The following is a 23,855-nucleotide window of genomic DNA, read 5'->3' on the forward strand; positions in this document are numbered from 1 at the left end:
GTTGAGTCAAGTCCGGTGGGCACTCTCTCCATATATGTTGCCATTCATAAAAGCCCATGTACAAATTTGCAAAAGAGGGGGAAAATGTGGCCCCCATTGCCACACCTTGGATTTGTTTGAACCACATGCCTTCATGGACAAAAAAGTTGTCATCCAAAACTAGCTCTATTAGATCTAAAAGCATATTGGAGTGTTCTAGGAGTGAAGCTTCACGTGTATCAAGAAAGTGCTGGATGGCAAGTAGACCCTTGTCTCTCGGTATACAAGTGTATAGTGAGGTAACGTCTAGGGTTGCTAGGATGTGCCCCCCTGTCCATTCAAAGTCACTAAGTTTGCTGAGGAGATCCTTGGTATCTCTGATAAAGGAAGGGAGATTAACGACCAAAGGTTGTAAAAACAGGTCAATGTATTCAGAAATTCTTTTTGTTGGCGAGCCAATTCCTGAGATGATAGGCCTACCGGGCGGAAATGGATCCAGTTTGTGAATTTTCGGTAAAATGTAGATGCATGGCGACGTGGGGGTTGGATTGTAGATGTACTTGAACTCCAAATCAGTGAGGAGACATTTGTCTCTCCGTGTGGATAGTGTGTGCATTATGTGTTCATTAGCTTTGGCCAAGGGGTTGTGTGACAAGGTAGAGTATGCAGTGGCATCATTTAGTTGCCGGTCAATTTCCTTGATGTAATCAGACTTGTTCATGATCACAATGTTCCCCCCTTTGTCGGCCTCCTTGATGATTATATCTTTGTTTTGAGCAAGGGAGTGAAGGGCTTCTCTTTCAGGGATAGTAATGTTGTGTGTGATGTGTTGATGTCCTGAGCGATATAAGTCCTCAAGTTGATAGAAGTCTGCCGTGACCTGTCTGTAAAAGATGTTGATGACATTGTCATTTCCTAGATTAGGAGTAAATTTCGAGGAGGTCTTGAGACCACTGTCCAGGTGTGTGTAAGGATCAATGTTTAAATCTGATGTGATGTCTGTGAAAGATGGAGGTATGTCCGATAGAGATTCTAAAGAGAGAAGGGTCTGAATGTCTTTCAAGTCTTTAATGGTGATGTTACTAGTGGGACAGGGAACAGGAGCAATAAAATCATTCTGCGCTGGTCTACCTTCAAAGAATTTCGCAAGTTTGCATTTACAAACTAATTTAATGAGATTTATATGCAGTTCAGTGAAGTTAGGTAAAGATGATGGCACAAAACCCAAACCTTTGCTCAAAATATTTATTTGTTGCATATTCAATTCAATGTTTGTCAGGTTTACAATAGAAATCTCATTATTGGTACTCGAGATAGAGTCAGTCATTTCTGATTGCGGGTGGTGGATCTCGTTGTAACCCCTTCTCTCTCTCTTGTTGTGTCTATATGCCTTTCTCTTGCCTCTCCTAATGGGATGGTGTGAGAGTCCTCTCTCCTTCGGTTGAATATTTGGCCCTTTCTGTATCTCTCTAATTCCACTAAAAAAGGTGATTTGTGAGTGGTTGATACCGTAGTTTGTAGTGTGGAGATGCAAGTGTCACTTCCACTGATACTAGAGGTGCTAGAAAGATCTGTATCACTTGTAGAGTAGGTGGAGGTGGCCCCGTTGTCAGGTGGGTGTGAAGAGGTATCTTGTCTATCTAGTTTGATGCTATCAAATTTACGCGAGTAGGTGAAAACCCTCCCATTCTTGTAATCCCCTTCATCCCTCCTAAGTTTACGTGTTTTTTTCTCTTTGATGTATTCTTGGTGTTTAAGTAATATTTCCTTAAGGATTCTATAGTTTTTTTTCTTTGGCCTCAGGTAAGTTAATTTCTTTAATTTCTTTTTCCAAGGTGAGAATTTCCTCAATGAGTTTCTCTCTTTTGGCCCGGGCATCCCTGATTAGTATGTCCATCATACCAAAGGAAGAGGTAACCAAAAGGTGTTCCCACTCCATTAGGAGTTCAGGACTGAGGTCTTCGAATGAGGGGAATAGAATCACACGCAAGCCCCTGGGAATTTGTTTGTTGTCGATATATTTTTGTAAGATGGTGTACTCCCACCATCTTGAAAGCTCTTGTTTTTTGAGGCGTTCAAGTTTAACAAATTTCATTCTCAAGCCCTCTTTTTTAATGGGTGCGTTATGGCTGGTAGATGGGCCAGTGCATGTTTGAAAAATTGCTGCAGGAGAAAGGCATTAAGGCAGAAATTAGATAAGGGCTTAGTGACAAGGACATCTAGAAATGACTATGCATTAAGTAAAATCAAAACACAAAGGAAATTAGCAATAGATGCACAACATGTAGGGAAGCTTTGTATGTATAGGCCTAAATCTAGAACTGATACATTGTTTGTGGTACCAAGTGAATGCAGACATGTGTTTCTTTTCCAGAATAAATGGACTTTCATGTTAAATGGACAAGACCCAGCAATTCCAGGGGTTTATCACATCTGTGGACCAAATGCTTATTAGCGTCTTCCGAGAGGATGGTATGGCACATGTTACTTGCAGATAGTTTTCCCTAACATATCTCAACTTGAGAACTTGAATGAGGCACCTAAACTGAATGAATTTCACCTTGCTAGACCAAAGTGAGAATCTTACTCTGGCATAATTGGAAGTATATTTGAAGCAATAATAGTGGGAGTTATCCTAAATTCTTTGAAAATTCGAAAGTTGTCTACTATTGTGGATAACATGCGGACTAGTTTTTCAGGAGCCATGGTCCTAACGAACACCAAAATGGCTGTGGTAAGATCTATGACTCTTCAGAAACGTCTTGCGTTAGTCAACCTTTCAGCAACCTAGGGAAAGGTATAATTGTAAAAATAATACAGATAATATTGATTATTGTGATTTGTATAATTGGATTATGGAGAATTCATAAATTGTATAATGTGATTAAAAAGGTGAAGATGAAAAATGATAAAAGGAGGAAAGAAATTAAATTGGAGAAATACTTTAGAGAAAATTAGAGAAAGAAAGGAAAGATAAAGGACTTTAATAAGGCAACATTTTAGGTCAACAAAAATTAGTGTCAAAAGGATGTAAGGTATGATGAAATATTTAGTCATCAGAGGAGGGATTGTGAAAGCTGAATTAATTGCTAATAAATTTGTATTGATTAATGGTTAAGTAATTTACATGAATTTTGCTAACATAGAAAATAACGTGCATCTTGGAAAATGTGCCCACTTGAGTGGCCATCATAACACGTGTAATAATTAATAAAGAATTCACCCTTATATGATTAAATAATGTGCACACGCAGAATCAAATGTATTAATGGGATATACTAATAAGTTAATGTTATAGATTGTTTAAATAATGTTGAGCTTTTGATTAATTACGAGGTTTGAGCCTAGTCAACCAAGCCTTGTGTTAAGTTTCATGGCCTAATAAATGTTTGTAAATGTCTTGGGAAAGCAGAGAATTAATATTGTTTATTGTTCACACTGCGCTGACCAAGCGATTTGCAAATGTCTTAAACTTTCTCATGAGAAGTGCTTGTGGAGATGTTCCGTACTGGAAATTATTTCTGTGTAGATTTGATCTGTGATACAGAGATGTTCCCATGCTTGGACAATAGCCGCACTGAATGGAGCTAGGATTGCAACAAAAGAATTACTCAACAAACCTGATGATGAGAACAGGAGAAGAGGAGCCAATCATCAATGTGTGAAAGACTGGCTAGTTATATTTTAGATTTGGACTTTATCTTTCATTGGTCCTACTGTAAACGTACGATTTTCTGACCAATGATGGAGTGAGAAGATTCTGTAGGGACTTTTAACGTAGCCTGACTGCTCCTCGGAGCTGGGGCACATTCTATTCCATTCTTTACCCCTGTAGTGGTCCCGTTTGAGGAGCGGAGTAGTTCCCGATGTTCCTTTTTCCTCATAACCATCTTCATAGAGAAATTGTGTTAATGCCGTTTCTTTAAGTGCTTCAGTTAATGTAGAGCCCAACCGTGGCTGAGCCATCCCCTTCATTGACGCATTGCTGATGCTGACCTGACGGATGTCCAACTGACGAAGAGAAATCGCAGCTTGCTGATTTATTGAGGAGAGGTATAATGAAATGATATTGTCTCTGTTGTTGGTTTTTTGTTCTTTCTTGTAGGTACCAACCGCTGTTTTGATAGGGCTCTAGTTAGATGTTTTCCAAATTAACTTTTGACTAAATTGTTTCGCATGAAGCCCAAACATGCTATTCTAACTGGAAGGTTAGTTAGTTTTCCCAAATGTGTTGTCAAATGTAATTAACAAAGAATTGATTTAGCTCACATGTAGACATATGCTATTTCTATTGTTTAGTTATTGATTTTACTAATTTGCACTATAACTCTTGAATGCTGAATTATAAATGCTCTAGCTAAATTGAGATTCTTTTGTCATTATGGTCAGCCAGTGTCATTTGTATACGTATTTCATGTGGTGTTGAAACTAATTTACGTGATATTTGCATTGTTAATATAGGGAAATAAACTTTCTAAAGTTTACTAAAAGGTGAGGTTATTCATGGCTACATGGGTCATGGGGCGTAAATGTTACTGACTCAAATTAATGAAAATTAATTTGATTATGTTATGCTGTTGTTGGTCAGATTATGAACAAAGATTGTGTACATGGTGTAATCACTGTAAGTGTAGTCAAAAGGTCCATCGAACCTCTAACGCATCCCCTTATATATAAATTAATAAAAGACTAAATAAGGTCAGACGTGCTCACACAGACACTGCCATAGGAGGAGGTGTCATGTGGATTGTAACTGGCAGTCACTGCCATAAGAGGGGATGTCATGGGGGGATATGATGACTGACAAACACTGCCATAGGAGGGGTGTGTCATGGGGGTGTGACATTCCCATAGGAGGGGGTGTCATGGAGGGGGTGTGATGACTGATTGACACTGCCAATGGAGGCTGTGTTATGGGGGATGCTGTGACTCACAGACACTGCTGTAGGAGGGAGTGTCATGGGGGATGATGACTGACAGACACTGCCATAGGACGGGGCATTGTGTGGAGTGGTAGTAATTCAGCAGTGGCAATCCTTGCAGTGGTAATCTCAGAGGTAGTAATCTCAGCAGTGGTAATCCCTGCAGGTGTAATCTCAGAAGTAGTAATCACAATACTGGTAATCCCTGCAATGATAATCCCTGCAGTGGTACTCTCAGAGGTATTAATAACAGTACTGGTAATCTCAGTGGTAGTAATCACACTAGAGGTAATCTCAGCAGTGGTAATCCCTGCAGTGGTAATCTCAGAGGTAGTCGTTCCAGTAGTGGTAATCTCAGCAGTGGTAATCAGTGTAATGATAATTTCAACTATGGTAATCTCAGCAGAGGTAATCCCTGCACTGGTAATCACAGAGGTAATAAACACAGTTATTGTAACCTCTGCAGTGGTAACCCGTGCAGGGGTAATCTCAGAGGTAGTAATCACAGTAGTGGTAATATCAGCAGTGGTGCTCTCAGAGTTAATAATCACAGTAGTGGCAATCTCAGCAGTGGTAATCCCTGCAGTGGTACTCTAAGAGGTAGTAATAACAGTAGTTGTAATTCTGCAGAGGTAATCTTTGCACTGGTAATATCAGAGATAGTAATCACAGTAGAGGTAATTAATCAGTGGTAATCCCTGCAGTGGTAATCTCAGAGGTAGTAATCACAGTAGAGGTAATCTCAGCAGTGGTAATCCCTGCAGGGGTATTCTCAGAGGTTGTAATCATAGCAGTGGTAATTTCAGAAGTGGTAATCCCTGCAATGGTACCCTTCGAGGTAGTAAACACAGCAGTGGTAATCTCAGAGATAGAAATTGCTGCAGTGATAATTTCAATGGTGGTATTCTCAGCAGATGTAATCTTTGCGCTGGTAATCTCAGTGGAAGTAATCACAGTAGTGGTAATTTTGGCAGTGGTAATCCCTGCAGGGGTAGTGTCAAAAGGTAGTAATCACAGCAGTGGTAATCTCAGCATTTGTAATCCCTGCAGTGGTACTCTCAGAGGTAGTAATCACAATAGTGGTAATGACAGTAGTGGTAATCTCAGCAGTGGTAATCTCAGAGGTAAAAATCACAGTAGTGGTAATATCAGTAGTGGTAATCTGTGGAAGTAATACATCTTTGGTAATCTCAGCAGTGGTAATCTCAGAGGTAAAAATCACAGTAGTGGTAATATCAGTAGTGGTCATCTGTGGAAGTAATACATCATTGGTAATCTCAGCAGTGCGGAGTGGTGTATAGTAGAGTGGTGGGGACTAGAGTGGAGTGACACAGAGTGGTGTAGACTCTTGTGGAGTAAAGTGAAGTGGCGTATAGTAGAGTGGTATAGATGAGTGTGGAGCGAAGTGGCATTCAGTGGAGTGGTGTAGACTAGAGTGGAGTGGTGTGACAGAGTGGTGTAGACTCTTGTGGAGTAGTAATCACAGTAGAGGTAATCACAGTAGTGGTAAGCAAAGCAGTGGTAATCTCAGAGGTAGTAATCACAGTAGTGGTAATTCAGCAGTGGCAATCCCTGCATGGGTAATCTCAGAGGTAGTAATCACAGCAGTGGTAATCTGAACCTTGGCAATCCCTGCAGTGGTACTCTCAGCAGTAGTAGTCCCTGCAGCGGTAGTAATCACAATAGTGGTAATTCAGCAGTGGCAATCCCTTCAGTTGTAATCTCAACAGGTAGTAATCACAGTAGTGGTAATTTCAGCAGTGGTAATCCCTGCAGTGGTACTCTCAGAGGTAGTAATCACAGTAGTTGTAATTCAGCAGTGGTAATCACTGCAGGAGTAATCTCAGAGGCAGTAATCACAGTAGAGGTAATCTCAGCAGTGGGAATTCCTGCAGTGGTAATATCAAAGGTAATAATCACAGTAGTGCTAACATCAGTAGTGGTAATCTCAGTGGTAATAATCACATCAATGGTAATCTCAGCAGTGGTAATCCCTGCTGTGGTAATCTCAGAGGCCGTAATATCAATAGTGGTAGTAAACACATCAACGGTAATCCCTGCAGTGGTAATCTCAGAGGTAGTAATCACAGCAGTGGTAATCTCTGCAGCTGTAATCTCATATGCAGTAATCCCAGTAGTGGTAATCCATGCAGTGGTAATCTCATTAGTGGTAATCCCTGAAGCAGTACTCTCAGAGGTACTCTCACAATAGTGGTAATTCAGCAGGGGTAATCTCAGAAGTAGTAATATTGTTAGTGGTAATCCCTGCAGTGGTACTCTCACTATAGTGGTAATTCAGCAGGGGTAATCTCAGAAGTAGTAATCACAATACTGGTAATCCCTGCAGTGGTAATCTCAGAGGTAGTAATCACAGAAGTGGTGATATCAGCATTGGTAATCTCAGTGATAATAATAACAACATCCGTGGAAATTTCAGCAGGGTTAAGCCCTGCAGTGGTAATTTCATAGGTAGTAGTCCCAGTAGCTATCATTAGTGGTAAACTCAGTGGTAGTAATCACATCAGTGATAATCCCTGCAATGGAACTCTCAGCAGTTGTAATCACAGTAGTGGTAATCCCTGCAGTGGTACTCTCAGAGGTAGTAATCACAGTAGTGGTAACAGCAGTGATAATCCCTGCAGTGGTAATTTCAGAGGTAGTAATTTGCACTGGCAATATCAGAGTTAGTAATCACAGTAGTGGTAGCCCCTGCAGTGGTACTCTCAGAGGTAGTAATCACAGTAGTGGTAACAGCAGTGGTAATCCCTGCAGTGGTAATTTCAGAGGTAGTAATTTGCACTGGTAATATCAGAGTTAGTAATCACAGTCGTGGTAATCACTGCAGGGGTAATCTCAGAGGTAGTAATCACAGTGGAGGTAATCTCAGCAGTTGGAGTCCCTGCAGTGGTAATCTCAGAGGTAGTAATCCCAGTAGTGGTAATGTCAGCAGTGATAATCCCTGCTGTGATATTTTCAACTATGATAATTATGATAATCTCAGCAGAGGTAATCCCTGCACTGGTAATCTTGGGGGTAGTAATCACAGTAATGGTAACCTCGGCAGCCGTAACCCCTGCAGGGGTCATTTGAGGTAGTAATCACAACAGCGGTAATATCAGCAGTGGTAATAACAGCAGTGGTAATCTCAGTGATAGTAATCACGTCAGTGGTAACCCCTGCAGGAGGAATCCGAGGTAATAAAGTGAAGTAGCGAATAGTGGAGTGGTGTAGAGTGACATTGTATGGAGTGGTGTATGTAGGAGGCTGGACTGGCTTGTAGTGAGTACCAAGGGGTACTTACACCTTGCACCAGGCCCAGGTATCCCTTATTAGTATATAGGGTGTCTAGCAGCTTAGGCTGATAGATAATGGTAGCTTAGCAGAGCAGCTTAGGCTGAACTAGGAGACGTGTGAAGCTACTACAGTACCACAAGTGTCACTTGCACAATACCATAAGAAAACACAATACACAGTTATACTAAAAATAAAGGTGCTTTATTTTTATGGCAATATGCCAAAGTATCTTAGAGTGTACCCTCAGAGTGAGGATAGCAAATATACACAAGTTATATGTACACAGTACCAACAATATGCAGTATAGTCTTAGAAAACAGTGCAAACTATGTATAGTTACAATAGGATGCAATGGAGACACATAGGGATAGGGGCAACACAAACCATATACTCCAAAAGTGGAATGCGAACCACGAATGGACCCCAAACCTATGTGACCTTGTAGAGGGTCGCTGGGACTATTAGAAAATAGTGAGGGTTAGAAAAATAGCGCATCCCAAGACCCTGAAAAGTGAGTGCAAAGTGCACTAAAGTTCCCCCAAGGACAAAGAAGTCGTGATAGAGGAATAATGCAGGAAAGACACAAACCAGCAACGCGACAACAATGGATTTCCAGTCGAGGGTACCTGTGGAACAAGGGGACCAAGTCCAAAAGTCACAAGCAAGTCGGAGATGGGCAGATGCCCAGAAAATGCCAGCTGTGGGTGCAAAGAAGCTTCTACTGGACAGAACAAGCTGAGGTTTCTGCAGGAACGAAAAGGGCTAGAGACTTCCCCTTTGGTGGACGGATCCCGCTCGCCGTGGAGAGTCGTTCAGAAGTGTTTTCCTGCCGAAAGAACGCCAACAAGCCTTGCTAGCTGCAAATCGTGCGGTTAGCGTTTTTGGATGCTGCTGTGGCCCAGGAGGGACCAGGAGGTCGCAAATTGGACCAGGAGGTAGAGGGAATGTCGAGCAAGACAACGGGCCCTTTTAGCAGCAAATAGCACCCGGAGAAGTGCCAGAAACAGGCACTATGAGGATGCGTGAAACGGTGCTCACCCGAAGTTACACAAAGGAATCCCACGTCGCCGGAGACCAACTTAGAAAGTCGTGCAATGCAGGTTGGAGTGCCGTGGACCCAGGCTTGGATGTGCACAATGGATTTCCGCCGGAAGTGCACAGGGGCCGGAGTAGCTGCAAAAGTCGTGGTTACCAACAATGCAGTCTGGCGTGGGGAGGCAAGGACTTACCTCCACTGGACTGTGGGAGTCACTTGGACAGAGTTGCTGGATTCAAGGGACCTCGCTCGTCGTGCTGAGAGGAGACCCAAGGGACCGGTAATACAGCTTTTTGGTGCCTGCGGTTGCAGGGGGAAGATTCCGTCGACCCACGGGAGATTTCTTCGGAGCTTCTAGTGCAGAGAGGAGGCAGACTACCCCCACAGCATGCACCACCAGGAAAACAGTCGAGAAGGCGGCAGGATCAGCGTTACAGAGTTGCAGTAGTCGTCTTTGCTACTATGTTGCAGTTTTGCAGGCTTCCAGCGCGGTCAGCAGTCGATTCCTTGGCAGAAGGTGAAGAGAGAGATGCAGAGGAACTCGGATGAGCTCTTGCATTCGTTATCTAAAGTTTCCCCAGAGACAGAGACCCTAAATAGCCAGAAAAGAGGGTTTGGCTACCTAGGAGAGAGGATAGGCTAGCAACACCTGAAGGAGCCTATCAGAAGGAGTCTCTGACGTCACCTGGTGGCACTGGCCACTCAGAGCAGTCCAGTGTGCCAGCAGCACCTCTGTTTCCAAGATGGCAGAGGTCTGGAGCACACTGGAGGAGCTCTGGACACCTCCCAGGGGAGGTGCAGGTCAGGGGAGTGGTCACTCCCCTTTCCTTTGTCCAGTTTCGCGCCAGAGCAGGGCTAAGGGGTCCCCTGAACCGGTGTAGACTGGCTTATGCAGAATTGGGCACATCTGTGCCCATGAAAGCATTTCCAGAGGCTGGGGGAGGATACTCCTCCCCTGCCTTCACACCATTTTCCAAAGGGAGAGGGTGTAACACCCTCTCTCAGAGGAAGTCCTTTGTTCTGCCATCCTGGGACAAGCCTGGCTTGACCCCAGGAGGGCAGAAACCTGTCTGAGGGGTTGGCAGCAGCTGCAGTGAAACCCCAGGAAAGGCAGTTTGGCAGTACCAGGGTCTGTGCTACAGACCACTGGGATCATGGGATTATGCCAACTATGCCAGGATGGCATAGAGAGGGCAATTCCATGATCATAGACATGTTACATGGCCATATTCGGAGTTACCATTGTGAAGCTACACATAGGTAGTGACCTATATGTAGTGCACGCGTGTAATGGTGTCCCCGCACTCACAAAGTCCGGGGAATTGGCCCTGAACAATGTGGGAGCACCTTGGCTAGTGCGAGGGTGCCCTCACACTAAGTAACTTTGCACCTAACCTTTACCAGGTAAAGGTTAGACATATAGGTGACTTATAAGTTACTTAAGTGCAGTGTAAAATGGCTGTGAAATAACGTGGACGTTATTTCACTCAGGCTGCAGTGGCAGGCCTGTGTAAGAATTGTCAGAGCTCCCTATGGGTGGCAAAAGAAATGCTGCAGCCCATAGGGATCTCCTGGAACCCCAATACCTTGGGTACCTCAGTACCATATACTAGGGAATTATAAGGGTGTTCCAGTATGCCAATGTAAATTGGTAAAATTGGTCACTAGCCTGTTAGTGACAATTTGAAAGAAATGAGAGAGCATAACCACTGAGGTTCTGATTAGCAGAGCCTCAGTGAGACAGTTAGTCACTACACAGGTAACACATTCAGGCACACTTGTGAGCACTGGGGCCCTGGATACCAGGGTCCCAGTGACACATACAACTAAAACAACATATATACAGTGAAAAATGGGGGTAACATGCCAGGCAAGATGGTACTTTCCTACACAATGCCCCCCCCCCCAAACGAAGGACAATAAGACTAGCCATGACCTGATGAGTCTTCATTGTCTAAGTGGAAATATCTGGAGAGTCCATCTGCATTGGAGTGGCTACTCCCAGGTCTATGTTCCACTGTATAGTCCATTCCCTGTAGGGATATGGACCACCTCAACAATTTAGGATTTTCACCTTTCATTTGTTTTAGCCAAAGTAGAGGTTTGTGGTCTGTCTGAACAATGAAGTGAGTGCCAAACAGGTATGGCCTCAACTTCTTCAGTGCCCAGACCGCAGCAAAGGCCTCCCTCTCAATGGCAGACCAAAGCTTTTCTCTAGGGGTCAACCTCCTACTAATAAAAGCAACAGGTTGATCCTGGCCCTCAGAATTCAATTGTGATAGGACTGCCCCTACTCCTAATTCAGATGCATCAGTTTGGACATAGAATTTTTTAGAGTAACAAGGGCTTTTCAGGACAGGTGCAGAGCACATGGCCTGCTTCAGCTCCTCAAAAGCTTTCTGACAGTTTGCTGTCCATAATACCTTTTTAGGCATTTTCTTGGATGTGAGGTCATTAAGAGGGGCTGCAATGGAGCCATAGTTCTTAATGAACCTCCTGTAATACCCAGTGAGGCCTAGGAAGGCTCTCACCTGAGTCTGAGTGGTAGGGGGAACCCAATCAATAATTGTTTGAATTTTCCACTGAAGTGGTGCAATCTGTTCCCCACCAACAAGGTGTCCCAGATAAATCACCTTACCCTGCCCTATCTGGCACTTTGAAGCCTTGATAGTGAGGCCTGCCTTTTGCAGGGCCTCCAAAACTTTCCATAGATGGACCAGGTGATCATCCCAGCTGGAGCTAAAGACAGCTATATCGTCCAAATATGCTGCACTGAAAGCTTCCAGCCCTTGCAGGACTGTGTTCACCAACCTCTGAAAAGTGGCAGGTGCATTTTTCAATCCAAAAGGCATTACTGTGATCTGGTAATGTCCTCCAATGGTTGAAAATGCTGTTTTAGGTTTAGCATCTTCTGATAATTTGATCTGCCAATACCCTGCAGTCAAATCAAAAGTGCTTAGATACTTGGCAGATGCCAGTGTATCTATGAGCTCATCTGCCCTGGGTATAGGGTGAGCATCAGTTTTGGTTACCAGGTTGAGACCTCTGTAGTCTACACAAAACTGCATTTCCTTTTTTCCATCTTTGGAATGGGGTTTTGGTACAAGTACCACAGGAGAAGCCCATGGACTTTCAGAGTGCTCAACCACTCCTAGTTCTAACATTTTCTGCACCTCTTGCTTTACGCAGTCCCTGACATGGTCAGGCTGCCTATAGATCTTACTTTTGACAGGCAAGCTGTCTCCAGTATCTATAGTGTGCTCACACCAAGAAGTGGTACCTGGCACAGTAGAGAAGAGTTCAGAGAATTGTTCTAGGAGATTTATGCAATGGTCTTTCTGCTCAGCAGTAAGACAATCAGCCAAAACTACACCTTCCACAAGAGCATCTTGTTCTGTGGAAGAGAAGAGATCAGGTAGAGGATCACTGTCTTCTTCCTGTCCCTCATCAGTTGCCATGAGCAGGGTGAGATCAGCCCTGTCATAGTAGGGTTTCAGGCGGTTGACATGGAGCACCCTAAGGGGACTCCTGGCAGTGCCTAAGTCAACTAAATAGGTGACTTCTCCCTTTTTCTCAACAATTGTGTGGGGTCCACTCCATTTATCTTGGAGTGCTCTTGGGGCCACAGGCTCCAAGACCCACACTTTCTGCCCTGGTTTGTACTGAACCAAAACAGCCTTCTGATCATGCCATTGCTTCTGGAGCTCTTGGCTGGCCTGAAGGTTTTTGCTGGCCTTTTTCATGTACTCAGCCATCCTTGATCGGAGGCCAAGTACATAATCCACAATATCTTGCTTAGGAGCTTTTAGAGGTTGTTCCCAACCCTCCTTGACAAGTGTGAGTGGACCCCTAACAGGGTGTCCAAAAAGAAGTTCAAAGGGGCTGAAGCCCACTCCTTTCTGGGGTACCTCCCTGTAGGCAAAAAGGAGGCATGGTAGAAGGATATCCCATCTCCTGCGGAGTTTTTCAGGGAGACCCATAATCATGCCTTTGAGAGTTTTGTTAAATCTCTCCACCAGTCCATTTGTTTGTGGATGATAGGGTGTAGTGAATTTATAAGTTACACCACACTCCTTCCACATGGCCTTTAAGTATGTAGACATGAAATTGCTTCCTCTGTCTGATACTACTTCCTTTGGGAAGCCCACCCTGGAAACTATTCCCAGGAGGGCCTTTGCCACTGCAGGAGCTGTAGTGGTCATTAAAGGAATTGGTTCAGGGTATCGTGTGGCATGGTCCACTACCACCAAGATAAACCTATTGCCTGAAGCAGTAGGAGGGTCAAGGGGGCCAACTATGTCAACCCCTACCCTTTCAAAGGGAACCCCAACCACAGGCAGTGGAATAAGGGGTGCCTTTGGTGTTCCACCTGTCTTGCCACTGGCTTGACAGGTTTCACAGGACTTACAAATCTCTTTTGTGTCCTCAGACATCCTAGGCCAATGAAACAAGGGAACAAGCCTGTCCCAAGTTTTCATTTTTCCCAGATGTCCTGCTAGGGGAATGTCGTGAGCAAGAGTTAGGAGGAACTTTCTGTACTCCTGAGGGATCACTAATCTCCTGGCAGCTCCAGGTTTAGGATCCCTTGCCTCAGTATACAAGAGATTGTCCTCCCAGTAAACTCTGTGAGAGTCACTGACATCCCCATTAGCCTGTTTGACAGCTTGCTGTCTCAGACCCTCTAATGTGGGACACTCAGCTCCTCCTTGGCAGGCCCCCCTTCACCCAAAAGCTCAGCAGTGTCTGTTTCAAGCTCCTCTGGTGTAGGTTCTGCACAGGGAGGGAATTCTTCTTCCTCAGAAGTTGAATCCACTGTAGAGGGAGGGATAGTAGGAAGTGGTTTGATTCTACTAGCCCTAGCTTTAGAGAGCACTTGGTCCATTGTTCCAGGATCCAAGCTTCCCTGTCCTTTTTGCTTTTTGGCCTGAGCCCTGGTTAAAGCAAAAATATGCCCTGGGATGCCCAGCATTGCTGCATGGGCCTCCAACTCCACATCTGACCAAGCTGATGTCTCCAAATCATTTCCTAGTAGACAGTCTACAGGTAAATCTGTGGCTACCATAACTTTCTTTGGACCAGTAACCCCCCCCAGTTGAGATTTACAACGGCCATGGGGTGGCTAAGTGTGTTGTTGTGAGCATCGGTTACTTGGTACTGGTGACCAAGTAGGTGTTGTTCAGGGTGGACCAGTTTCTCTATGACCATAGTCACACTGGCACCAGTGTCCCTGTAGGCCTGAACCTCAACACAATTTATTAGGGGTAGCTGCTTGTACTTATCCATATTAAGGGGACAAGCAACTAAGGTGGCTAAATCAATAGCCCCCTCAGAGACTAACACAGCCTCTGTGGTCTCCCTAACAAGACCAACCCCAACTAAGTTACCAAAAGTGAGTCCAGCTACTCCCTTGGATTGGCTATTAGTAGGTTTGCTCCCACCACCACTGCTATTAGTAGGGACACTAGGGGTAGCAGTAGGGGTTGTAGTGGTAGGAGGCTTGGTGCTTTTCTTTGGACAACTGGGATCTGTTGTCCAATGGCCTTTTACTTTACATAAATAGCACCATGGTTTCTTTTCTTTGTTTTGATTAAAAGAGGATTTGGGCCCACCACCCCCACCAGAGTGTTTTTGTGGGCATGATGAAGACTAATTTTTAGATTTGTCCCCACCCTTGTCAGAAGACTTACCATCCTTCTTTTTGTTGCCATCTTTGTCACCCCTTGTATGAACTTTTCTGTTCACCCTTGTTCTGACCCATTTGTCTGCCTTCTTTCCCAATTCTTGGGGAGAGGTCAGATCAGAGTCCACCAAGTACTGGTGCAACAAATCAGACACACAATTATTAAGAATATGCTCTCTCAGGATCAAGTTATACAGGCTTTCAAAATCAGTAATGTTACTGCCTTGTAACCACCCCTCCAAGGCCTTCACTGAATTGTCAATGAAATCAACCCAGTCTTGTGAAGACTCCTTTTTGGTCTCTCTGAACTTTATCCTGTATTGTTCAGTGTTTAAGCCATAACCATCCAGGAGTGCATTCTTAAGAACTGTAAAATTATTGGCATCACTTTCTTTCACAGTAAGGAGCCTATCCCTACCCTTTCCACTAAATGATAGCCATAGGATAGCAGCCCACTGCCTTTGAGGGACATCCTGTACAACACAGGCCCTCTCAAGTGCAGCAAACCACTTGTTAATGTCATCCCCCTCCTTATAAGGGGGAACTATCTTGTGCAGATTCCTGGAATCATGCTCTTTTGCAGGAGGACTATGGGGAATACTGCTGCTGCCACCATGGGTTTCTAAACCCAACTTCTGTCTTTCCTTCTCTAGTTCTAATAACTGTCTATCCAAATCCAGCTGTTGCTTTTTAAGCTTCAGTCTGGTTTGTTCCACCCTCAACTTATTGAGTTCCCTTTCTAACATTCTCTCATCAGGGCTGGTGGGAGGGACATTCCTAGATACAGAGGTATGATGGGAATGAACAGAAGGAGACCTGTCCCTTACAGAAGCCACCCTAACAGCTTGGCTAACAGAAACATCACTTCCACTGTGGTGAGAATGAATGCTCTTGCTATGATGTGAGACAACACTATTTGTATGCTGTGGCTCTTCATCATTACCAACTATGCTAGACTGTCTAGTAATGGGCAGGCTAGGAATTTTCTTTCCCGAATCTTTTCCTGGGGGAGTCCCTGGATCAGATTGGGAACCATTTGCTACTTTTTCAACAGATGTGGCCCCTTTGGCCTTATCTTGTTCTTTAAGCATATTAAGCAACAATTCCAAGAAAGGATTCTTCCCTACACTCAAACCTCTCTCTATGCAGAGACTCCTTGCTACTTTCCAGCTAAGGTGATCATATGCAATCTTAGACAGGTCAACATTTTGGCCTGTGCCAGACATTTTAAGAGAGAGTTAAAGTGATAGAAAAAGAGAAAAAAGTTTTCAGAACTTTTTAGAAAGACAGAAAAAACTTTTTAAACTTTTAAGAACTTTTTGAAAGTTTAGAAGTACTTTTCAGCACTTTAGAAAAGAGTGAAAAGAGGAAATGCAAAACTTTTTAGCTATGTGTACACACACTGAACTTGTTTTGTATATTTTTCTCTTATGAAAAGTACAATGACAAGAGTGGTAAGTAGTCTCAAAGCACTTATCCCACCGCTGCCACCAATGTAGGAGGCTGGACTGGCTTGTAGTGAGTACCAAGGGGTACTTACACCTTGCACCAGGCCCAGGTATCCCTTATTAGTGTATAGGGTGTCTAGCAGCTTAGGCTGATAGATAATGGTAGCTTAGCAGAGCAGCTTAGGCTGAACTAGGAGACGTGTGAAGCTACTACAGTACCACAAGTGTCACTTGCACAATACCATAAGAAAACACAATACACAGTTAAACTAAAAATAAAGGTACTTTATTTTTATGACAATATGCCAAAGTATCTTAGAGTGTACCCTCAGAGTGAGGATAGCAAATATACACAAGTTATATGTACACAGTACCAAAAATATGCAGTATAGTCTTAGAAAACAGTGCAAACAATGTATAGTTACAATAGGATGCAATCGAGACACATAGGGATAGGGGCAACACAAACCATATACTCCAAAAGTGGAATGCGAACCACGAATGGACCCCAAACCTATGTGACCTTGTAGAGGGTCGCTGGGACTATTAGAAAATAGTGAGGGTTAGAAAAATAGCCCACCCCAAGACCCTGAAAAGTGAGTGCAAAGTGCACTAAAGTTCCCCCAAGGACAAAGAAGTCGTGATAGAGGAATAATGCAGGAAAGACACAAACCAGCAACGCGACAACAATGGATTTCCAGTCGAGGGTACCTGTGGAACAAGGGGACCAAGTCCAAAAGTCACAAGCAAGTCGGAGATGGGCAGATGCCCAGGAAATGCCAGCTGTGGGTGCAAAGAAGCTTCTACTGGACAGAAGAAGCTGAGGTTTCTGCAGGAACGAAAAGGGCTAGAGACTTCCCCTTTGGTAGACGGATCCCCCTCGCCGTGGAAAGTTGTGCAGAAGTGTTTTCCCGCCAAAAGAACGCCAACAAGCCTTGCTAGGTGCAAATTGTGCAGTTAGCGTTTTTGGATGCTGCTGTAGCCCAGGAGGGACCAGGAGGTTGCAAATTAGACCAGGAGGTAGAGGGGACGTCGCGCAAGACAAGGAGCCCTCTTAGCAGCAGGTAGCACCCGGAGAAGTGCCAGAAACAGGCACTACGACGATGCGTGAATTGGTGCTCACCCGAAGTTACACAAAGGAGTCCCACGTCGCCGGAGACCAACTTAGAAAGTTGTGTAATGCAGGTTAGAGTGCCGTGGACCCAGACTTGGCTGTGCACGAAGGATTTCCGCTGCAAGTGCACAGGGGCCGGAGTAGCTGCAAAAGTCGTGGTTACCAACAATGCAGTCTGGCGTGGGGAGACAAGGACTTACCTCCACCAAACTTGGACTGAAGAGTCACTGGACTGTGGGAGTCACTTGGACAGAGTTGCTGGATTCAAGGGACCTCGCTCGTCGTGCTGAGAGGAGACCCAAGGGACCGGTAATGCAGCTTTTTGGTGCCTGCGGTTGCAGGGGGAAGATTCCGTCGACCCACGGGAGATTTCTTCGGAGCTTCTAGTGTAGAGAGGAGGCAGACTACCCCCACAGCATGCACCACCAGGAAAACAGTCGAGAAGGCGGCAGGATCAGCGTTACAGAGTTGCAGTAGTCGTCTTTGCTACTATGTTGCAGTTTTGCAGGCTTCCAGCGCGGTCAGCAGTCGATTCCTTGGCAGAAGGTGAAGAGAGAGATGCAGAGGAACTCTGATGAGCTCTTGCATTCGTTATCTAAAGTTTCCCCAGAGACAGAGACCCTAAATAGCCAGAAAAGAGGGTCTGGCTACCTAGGAGAGAGGATAGGCTAGCAACACCTGAAGGAGCCTATCAGAAGGAGTCTCTGACGTCACCTGGTGGCACTGGCCACTCAGAGCAGTCCAGTGTGCCAGCAGCACCTCTGTTTCCAAGATGGCAGAGGTCTGGAGCACACTGGAGGAGCTCTGGACACCTCCCAGGGGAGGTGCAGGTCAGGGGAGTGGTCACTCCCCTTTCCTTTGTCCAGTTTCGCGCCAGAGCAGGGCTAAGGGGTCCCCTGAACCGGTGTAGACTGGCTTATGCAGAATTGGGCACATCTGTGCCCATGAAAGCATTTCCAGAGGCTGGGGGAGGCTACTCCTCCCCTGCCTTCACACCATTTTCCAAAGGGAGAGGGTGTAACACCCTCTCTCAGAGGAAGTCCTTTGTTCTGCCATCCTGGGACAAGCCTGGCTTGACCCCAGGAGGGCAGAAACCTGTCTGAGGGGTTGGCAGCAGCTGCAGTGAAACCCCAGGAAAGGCAGTTTGGCAGTACCAGGGTCTGTGCTACAGACCACTGGGATCATGGGATTGTGCCAACTATGCCAGGATGGCATAGAGGGGGCAATTCCATGATCATAGACATGTTACATGGCCATATTCGGAGTTACCATTGTGAAGCTACACATAGGTAGTGACTTATATGTAGTGCACGCGTGTAATGGTGTTCCCGCACTCACAAAGTCCGGGGAATTGGCCCTGAACAATGTGGGGGCACCTTGGCTAGTGCCAGGGTGCCCTCACACTAAGTAACTTTGCACCTAACCTTTACCAGGTAAAGGTTAGACATATAGGTGACTTATAAGTTACTTAAGTGCAGTGTAAAATGGCTGTGAAATAACGTGGACGTTATTTCACTCAGGCTGCAGTGGCAGGCCTGTGTAAGAATTGTCAGAGCTCCCTATGGGTGGCAAAAGAAATGCTGCAGCCCATAGGGATCTCCTGGAACCCCAATACCCTCGGTACCTCAGTACCATATACTAGGCAATTATAAGGGTGTTCCAGTAAGCCAATGTAAATTGGTAAAATTGGTCACTAGCCTGTTAGTGACAATTTGAAAGAAATGAGAGAGCATAACCACTGAGGTTCTGATTAGCAGAGCCTCAGTGAGACAGTTAGTCACTACACAGGTAACACATTCAGGCACACTTATGAGCACTGGGGCCCTGGATACCAGGGTCCCAGTGACACATACAACTAAAACAACATATATACAGTGAAAAATGGGGGTAACATGCCAGGCAAGATGGTACTTTCCTACAGTGTACAGTAGACTGAAGGGACAGAGTGGTGTGGAGTAGAGTGGAGTGCTGTGGCGTATAAAGGAGTGGTGTACAGTGCCATTGTATGGAGTATTGTAGAGTTGAGTGACATAGAGTGGTATGTAGCAGAGTGAAGTGAAGTGAAGAGGCGTATAGTGGAGTGGTTTACAGTGCCATTGTAAGGAATGGTGTAGAGTTGACTAAAGTACAGAGTAGAGGGAAGTGAAGTGGCATAGCCTATTGTGGAGTGGAGTGACACAGAGTGGTGTGGAGTGAAGTGAAGGGGCATGTAGAGTGCCATTGTATGGAGTGGCATAGAGTTGAATGTAGTGACAGAGTGGTGTAGACTAGTGTGGATTGAACTGCTGTGGCGTATAGAGGAGTGGTGTAGAGTGCCATTGTATGGAGTGGCGTAGAGTTGAGTGGAGTGAAGTGGTGTCGCGCCCCGAGCCTTCTGTGTACCGCGCGAGGCCCCAGGTTTTACTTGGTGCCTCGCTCTGCTTTCTGTTGCGTCCCTGTTTCTCTCTGACCCCTCCTTACCTGTTCTTTTTCTTCTTTTTCCTTCTTTGCTTTCTGAGGCATTTTTCTTGTCCTTTCTTTATGTCTTTCCCCCTTCCCATGTTACCTTTTTCTTCCCAGCATTCCTTGTTCCCTATTTTCTATGGTTTCTGTTCTATTCTGTCCTATGTATTTCTTCCCTATCTAAAATGGTGTCTTTTTACTTCCTGTTGGTCATTTCCTGTTTCTTGGTATATAAGGGCTCTGTTTTCTCCCTTTCCTTGCGCTGCAACACTATCTGCTCTGATTGTGTCTTCGCTCCTGATTCTTAGCCTTCGGTTCTGAATCTTGTTAAACTTGTGTTTACCTGCATTTTTGTTTCTTTTTTATTCCTGATTTTTGTTCTTGTTTCAGGAATCCACTGTTTGGAGGTTTTTTCCCCTTTTAGGGATTTTTTCCCTCTGGCACTATTTCTAAAGGGCACGGACTGTTCTTGGCGGTTCCATTGCCTACAGCACCGTGGCTACTAGAAAGAGTCGCCCCTTTCTGGGCCAAAGCCGAACCTTCAAGACCCACGCCACTAGATCTGCGGTTTCCAGGCGCAAGCAGCACGTGAGTCGTGACAAGTGGGGTATAGTAGAGTGGTGTCGACTAGAGTGGAGTGAATTGAAGAGGGGTACAGTAGAGTGGTGTAGACTAGTGTGGAGTGAAGTAAAGTGGCGTATAGAGGAGTGGTGTAGAGTGCCATTGTATGGAGTGGTGTAGAGTTGAGTGGAGTGAAGTGGGGTACAGTAGAGTGGAGTGGTGTATAGTGCCATTGTATGGAGTGGCGTAGAGTATGGTGGAGTGAAGTGAAGTTGTGTATAGTAGAGTGGTGTAGACTAGTGTGGAGTGGAATGACACAGAGTAGTGTAGACTCTTGTGGGGTGGAGTAAAGTGAAGGGGCGTATAGTGGAGTGGTATAGACGAGGGTGGAGTGAAGTGGTGTACAGTGGAATGGTGTAGACTAGTGTGGAGTGGAGTGACACAGAGTGGTGTAGACTCTTGTGGGGTGGAGTAAAGTGAAGTGGCGTATAGTAGAGTGGTATACACAAGGGTGGAGTGAAGTGGTGTATACTGAAGTGGTGTAGACTAGTGTGGAGTGACACAGAGTGGTGTAGACTCTTGTGGGGTGGAGTGAACTGAAGTGGCGTATAGTAGAGTGGTATAGATGAGTGTGGAGTGAAGTGGCATATAGTAGAGCGGTTTAGGCTAGTGTGGAGTAGAGTGACACAGAGTGGTGTAGACTCTTGGGGAGTAAAGTGAAGTGGCGTATAGTAGAGTGGTGTAGACTAGTGTGGAGTGGCATATAGTAGAGTGGTAGAGACTAGTGTGGAGTGGAGTGACACAGAGTGGTGTAGACTCTTAGGGAGTAAAGTGAAGTGGCGTATAGTAGAGTGGTGTAGACTAGTGTGGAGTGGAGTGACAAAGAGTGGTGGGGGCTTTTGGGGAGTAAAGTGAAGTGGCATACAGTAGAGTGGTGTAGACTAGTGTGGAGTGGTGTATAGTAGAGTGGTGGAGACTAGAGTGGAGTGACACAGAGTGGTGTAGACTCTTGTGGAGTAAAGTGAAGTGGCGTATAGTAGAGTGGTATAGATGAGTGTGGAGCGAAGTAGCGTACAGTGGAGTGGTATAGACTAGTGTGGAGTGGAGTGACAGATTGTGGTGTATACTCTTGTGGAGTAAAGTGGCGTGTAGTAGAGTGGTGTTGACTAGTGTGGAGTGGAGTGACACAGAGTGGTGTAGACTCTTGTGGGGTGGAGTAAAGTGAAGTGGTGTATAGTAAAGTGGTGTAGACTAGTGTGGAGTGGTGTATAGTAGAGTGGTGGAGTGACACAGAGTGGTGTAGACTCTTGTGGGGTGGAGTAAAGTGAAGTGGCGTATAGTAAAGTGGTGTAGACTAGTGTAGAGTGGTGTCAAATAGTGTGGAGTGGAGTGACACAGAGTGGTGTAGACTAGTGTGGAATGGTGTAGACTAGTGTGACGTGGAGGGACAAGGAGCGGTATAGATGAGCATGGAGTGAAGTGGCATATAGTGGAGTGGTGTCGACTAGTGTGGAGTGACAGAGTGGTGTAGATTCTTGTGGGGTGGTGTTAAGTGGAGTGGTATATAGTAGAGTGGTCTAGACTAGTGTGGAGTGGAGTGACACAGAGTGGTGTAGACTCTTGTGGAGTGGTGTATAGTGGAATGGTGTAGACTAGTGTGGTGTGGCGTATAGGGGAGTGGTGTAGACTAGTGTGGAGTGACACGGCGTGGTGTATCAGTGAAGGTGTAAAGTAGTGCAGTTGTTGGTATAAGTAACTAAAGAGTCAGTAGAGATGGCAGATAGGGTGAACGCATCGGTAAATAAGAAGCTGTTGTACCTGTGTTATTAGTAGGGAAGAGCATAGCACGTCCTGGAATAATATTGAAACACATAACATAAAAAACAATAATGCGTTGTGGAAAGACAAGTCAAAGCAAAGACGAGGAGGAGTGTACAATGTGTACTAGCATTGCCTAAACTGAGAGGTCCGACACACGTTTTCAACTGCAAGTTCGACCTCTTGGCTTTGGCAATGCTTATTTAACACAAGCAAGAACTATTGGCTTTGCCAATGTTTGTTTTCACTTGGCTTCCACCTCCTCCTGAAAGTCCCCCACAGGGCCTGAGCACGGAAGGTTTGAAACCGATGCTCCGCCTTTCACCGCTGCTCTCCGGATGTCATTCGACCTTCTTACCTGTAGGGGGCAGGCGCGTCCTCCTCCGGCTCTTCTCTCCAGGTGATGTCTGTGTGGACCCCTCGGGTCCTGCCCTCGGTATCAGGCTCTGCTGCTCTGTCCCAGACCCCTCCTTCACTGCCTCTCTCCTGCCCGGGGTCTCCCTCCCCTCCAGCATCTCACCTCCTGACTCCACATCTTCTCTTCTCTCTGTGTCCTGGTGAAGCCCCCCTGAGTCCCTCCTCTCCCCCCTGTGACCCTCTGTCCCAGACCCCTCCTTCAGCGCCTCCCTCCTGCCCGGGGTCTCCCTCCCCTCCAGCATCTCACCTCCTGACTCCGCATCTTCTCCTCTCTCTGTGTCTTGGTGAAGCCCCCATGAGTCCCTCCTCTCCCCCCTGTCTCCCTCCTCCCTCTGATCCTCTGTCCCAGACCGCTCCTTCAGCGCCTCTCTCCTGCCCGGGGTCTCCCTCCCCTCCAGCATCTCACCTCCTGACTCCACATCTTCTCTTCTCTCTGTGTCCTGGTGAAGCCCCCCTGAGTCCCTCCTCTCCCCCCTTTCTCTCTCCCCCTTGTGACCCTCTGTCCCAGACCGCTCCTTCAGCGCCTCTCTCCTGCCCGGGGTCCCCCTCCCCTCCAGCATCTCACCTCCTGACTCCACATCTTCTCCTCTCTCTGGGTCATGGTGAAGCTCCCCTGGGTCCCTCCTCCCCCCCCTGTCTCCCTCCCCCCTCTGACCCACTGTCCCAGACCTCTCCTTCAGCGCCTCTCTTCTGCCAGGGCTCTCCCTCCCCTCCAGCATCTCACCTCCTGACTCCACATCTTCTCTTCTCTCTGTGTCCTGGTGAAGCCCCCCTGAGTCCCTCCTCTCCCCCCTGTCTCTCTCCCCCCTGTGACCCTCTGTCCCAGACCCCTCCTTCAGCGCCTCTCTCCTGCCCGGGGTCCCCCTCCCCTCCAGCATCTCACCTCCTGACTCCACATCTTCTCCTCTCTCTGGGTCATGGTGAAGCCCCCCTGGGTCCCTCCTCCCCCCCCCTGTTTCTCTCCCCCCTGTGACCCTCTGCCCCAGACCCCTCCTTCATCGCCTCTCTCCTGCCCGGGGTCCCCCTCCCCTCCAGCATCTCACCTCCTGACTCCGCATCTTCTCCTCTCTCTGTGTCTTGGTGAAGCCCCCCTGAGTCCCTCCTCTCCCCCCTGTCTCCCTCCCCCTTCTGACCCTCTGTCCCA

General features: G+C 46.1%; 1 protein-coding gene across 1 annotated transcript in view; it reads right to left on the reverse strand.

Annotated features, from left to right (window-relative positions):
* LOC138283051 (C-type lectin domain family 2 member L-like) overlaps positions 1-22,876 on the reverse strand; it is a 170,642-nt gene extending 147,766 nt beyond the window's left edge. Inside the window, exon 1 of the mRNA XM_069221192.1 lies at positions 22,653-22,876. Coding sequence (XP_069077293.1) covers positions 22,653-22,809 — 157 coding nt within the window. The 5' untranslated portion in view covers positions 22,810-22,876. The remainder of the gene's footprint in view (positions 1-22,652) is intronic.
* Between the last annotated feature and the right edge of the window lie 979 nt (positions 22,877-23,855).

The sequence above is a fragment of the Pleurodeles waltl genome, chromosome 2_2, assembly GCF_031143425.1.
Source record: "Pleurodeles waltl isolate 20211129_DDA chromosome 2_2, aPleWal1.hap1.20221129, whole genome shotgun sequence".
Lineage (NCBI taxonomy): Eukaryota > Metazoa > Chordata > Amphibia > Caudata > Salamandridae > Pleurodeles > Pleurodeles waltl.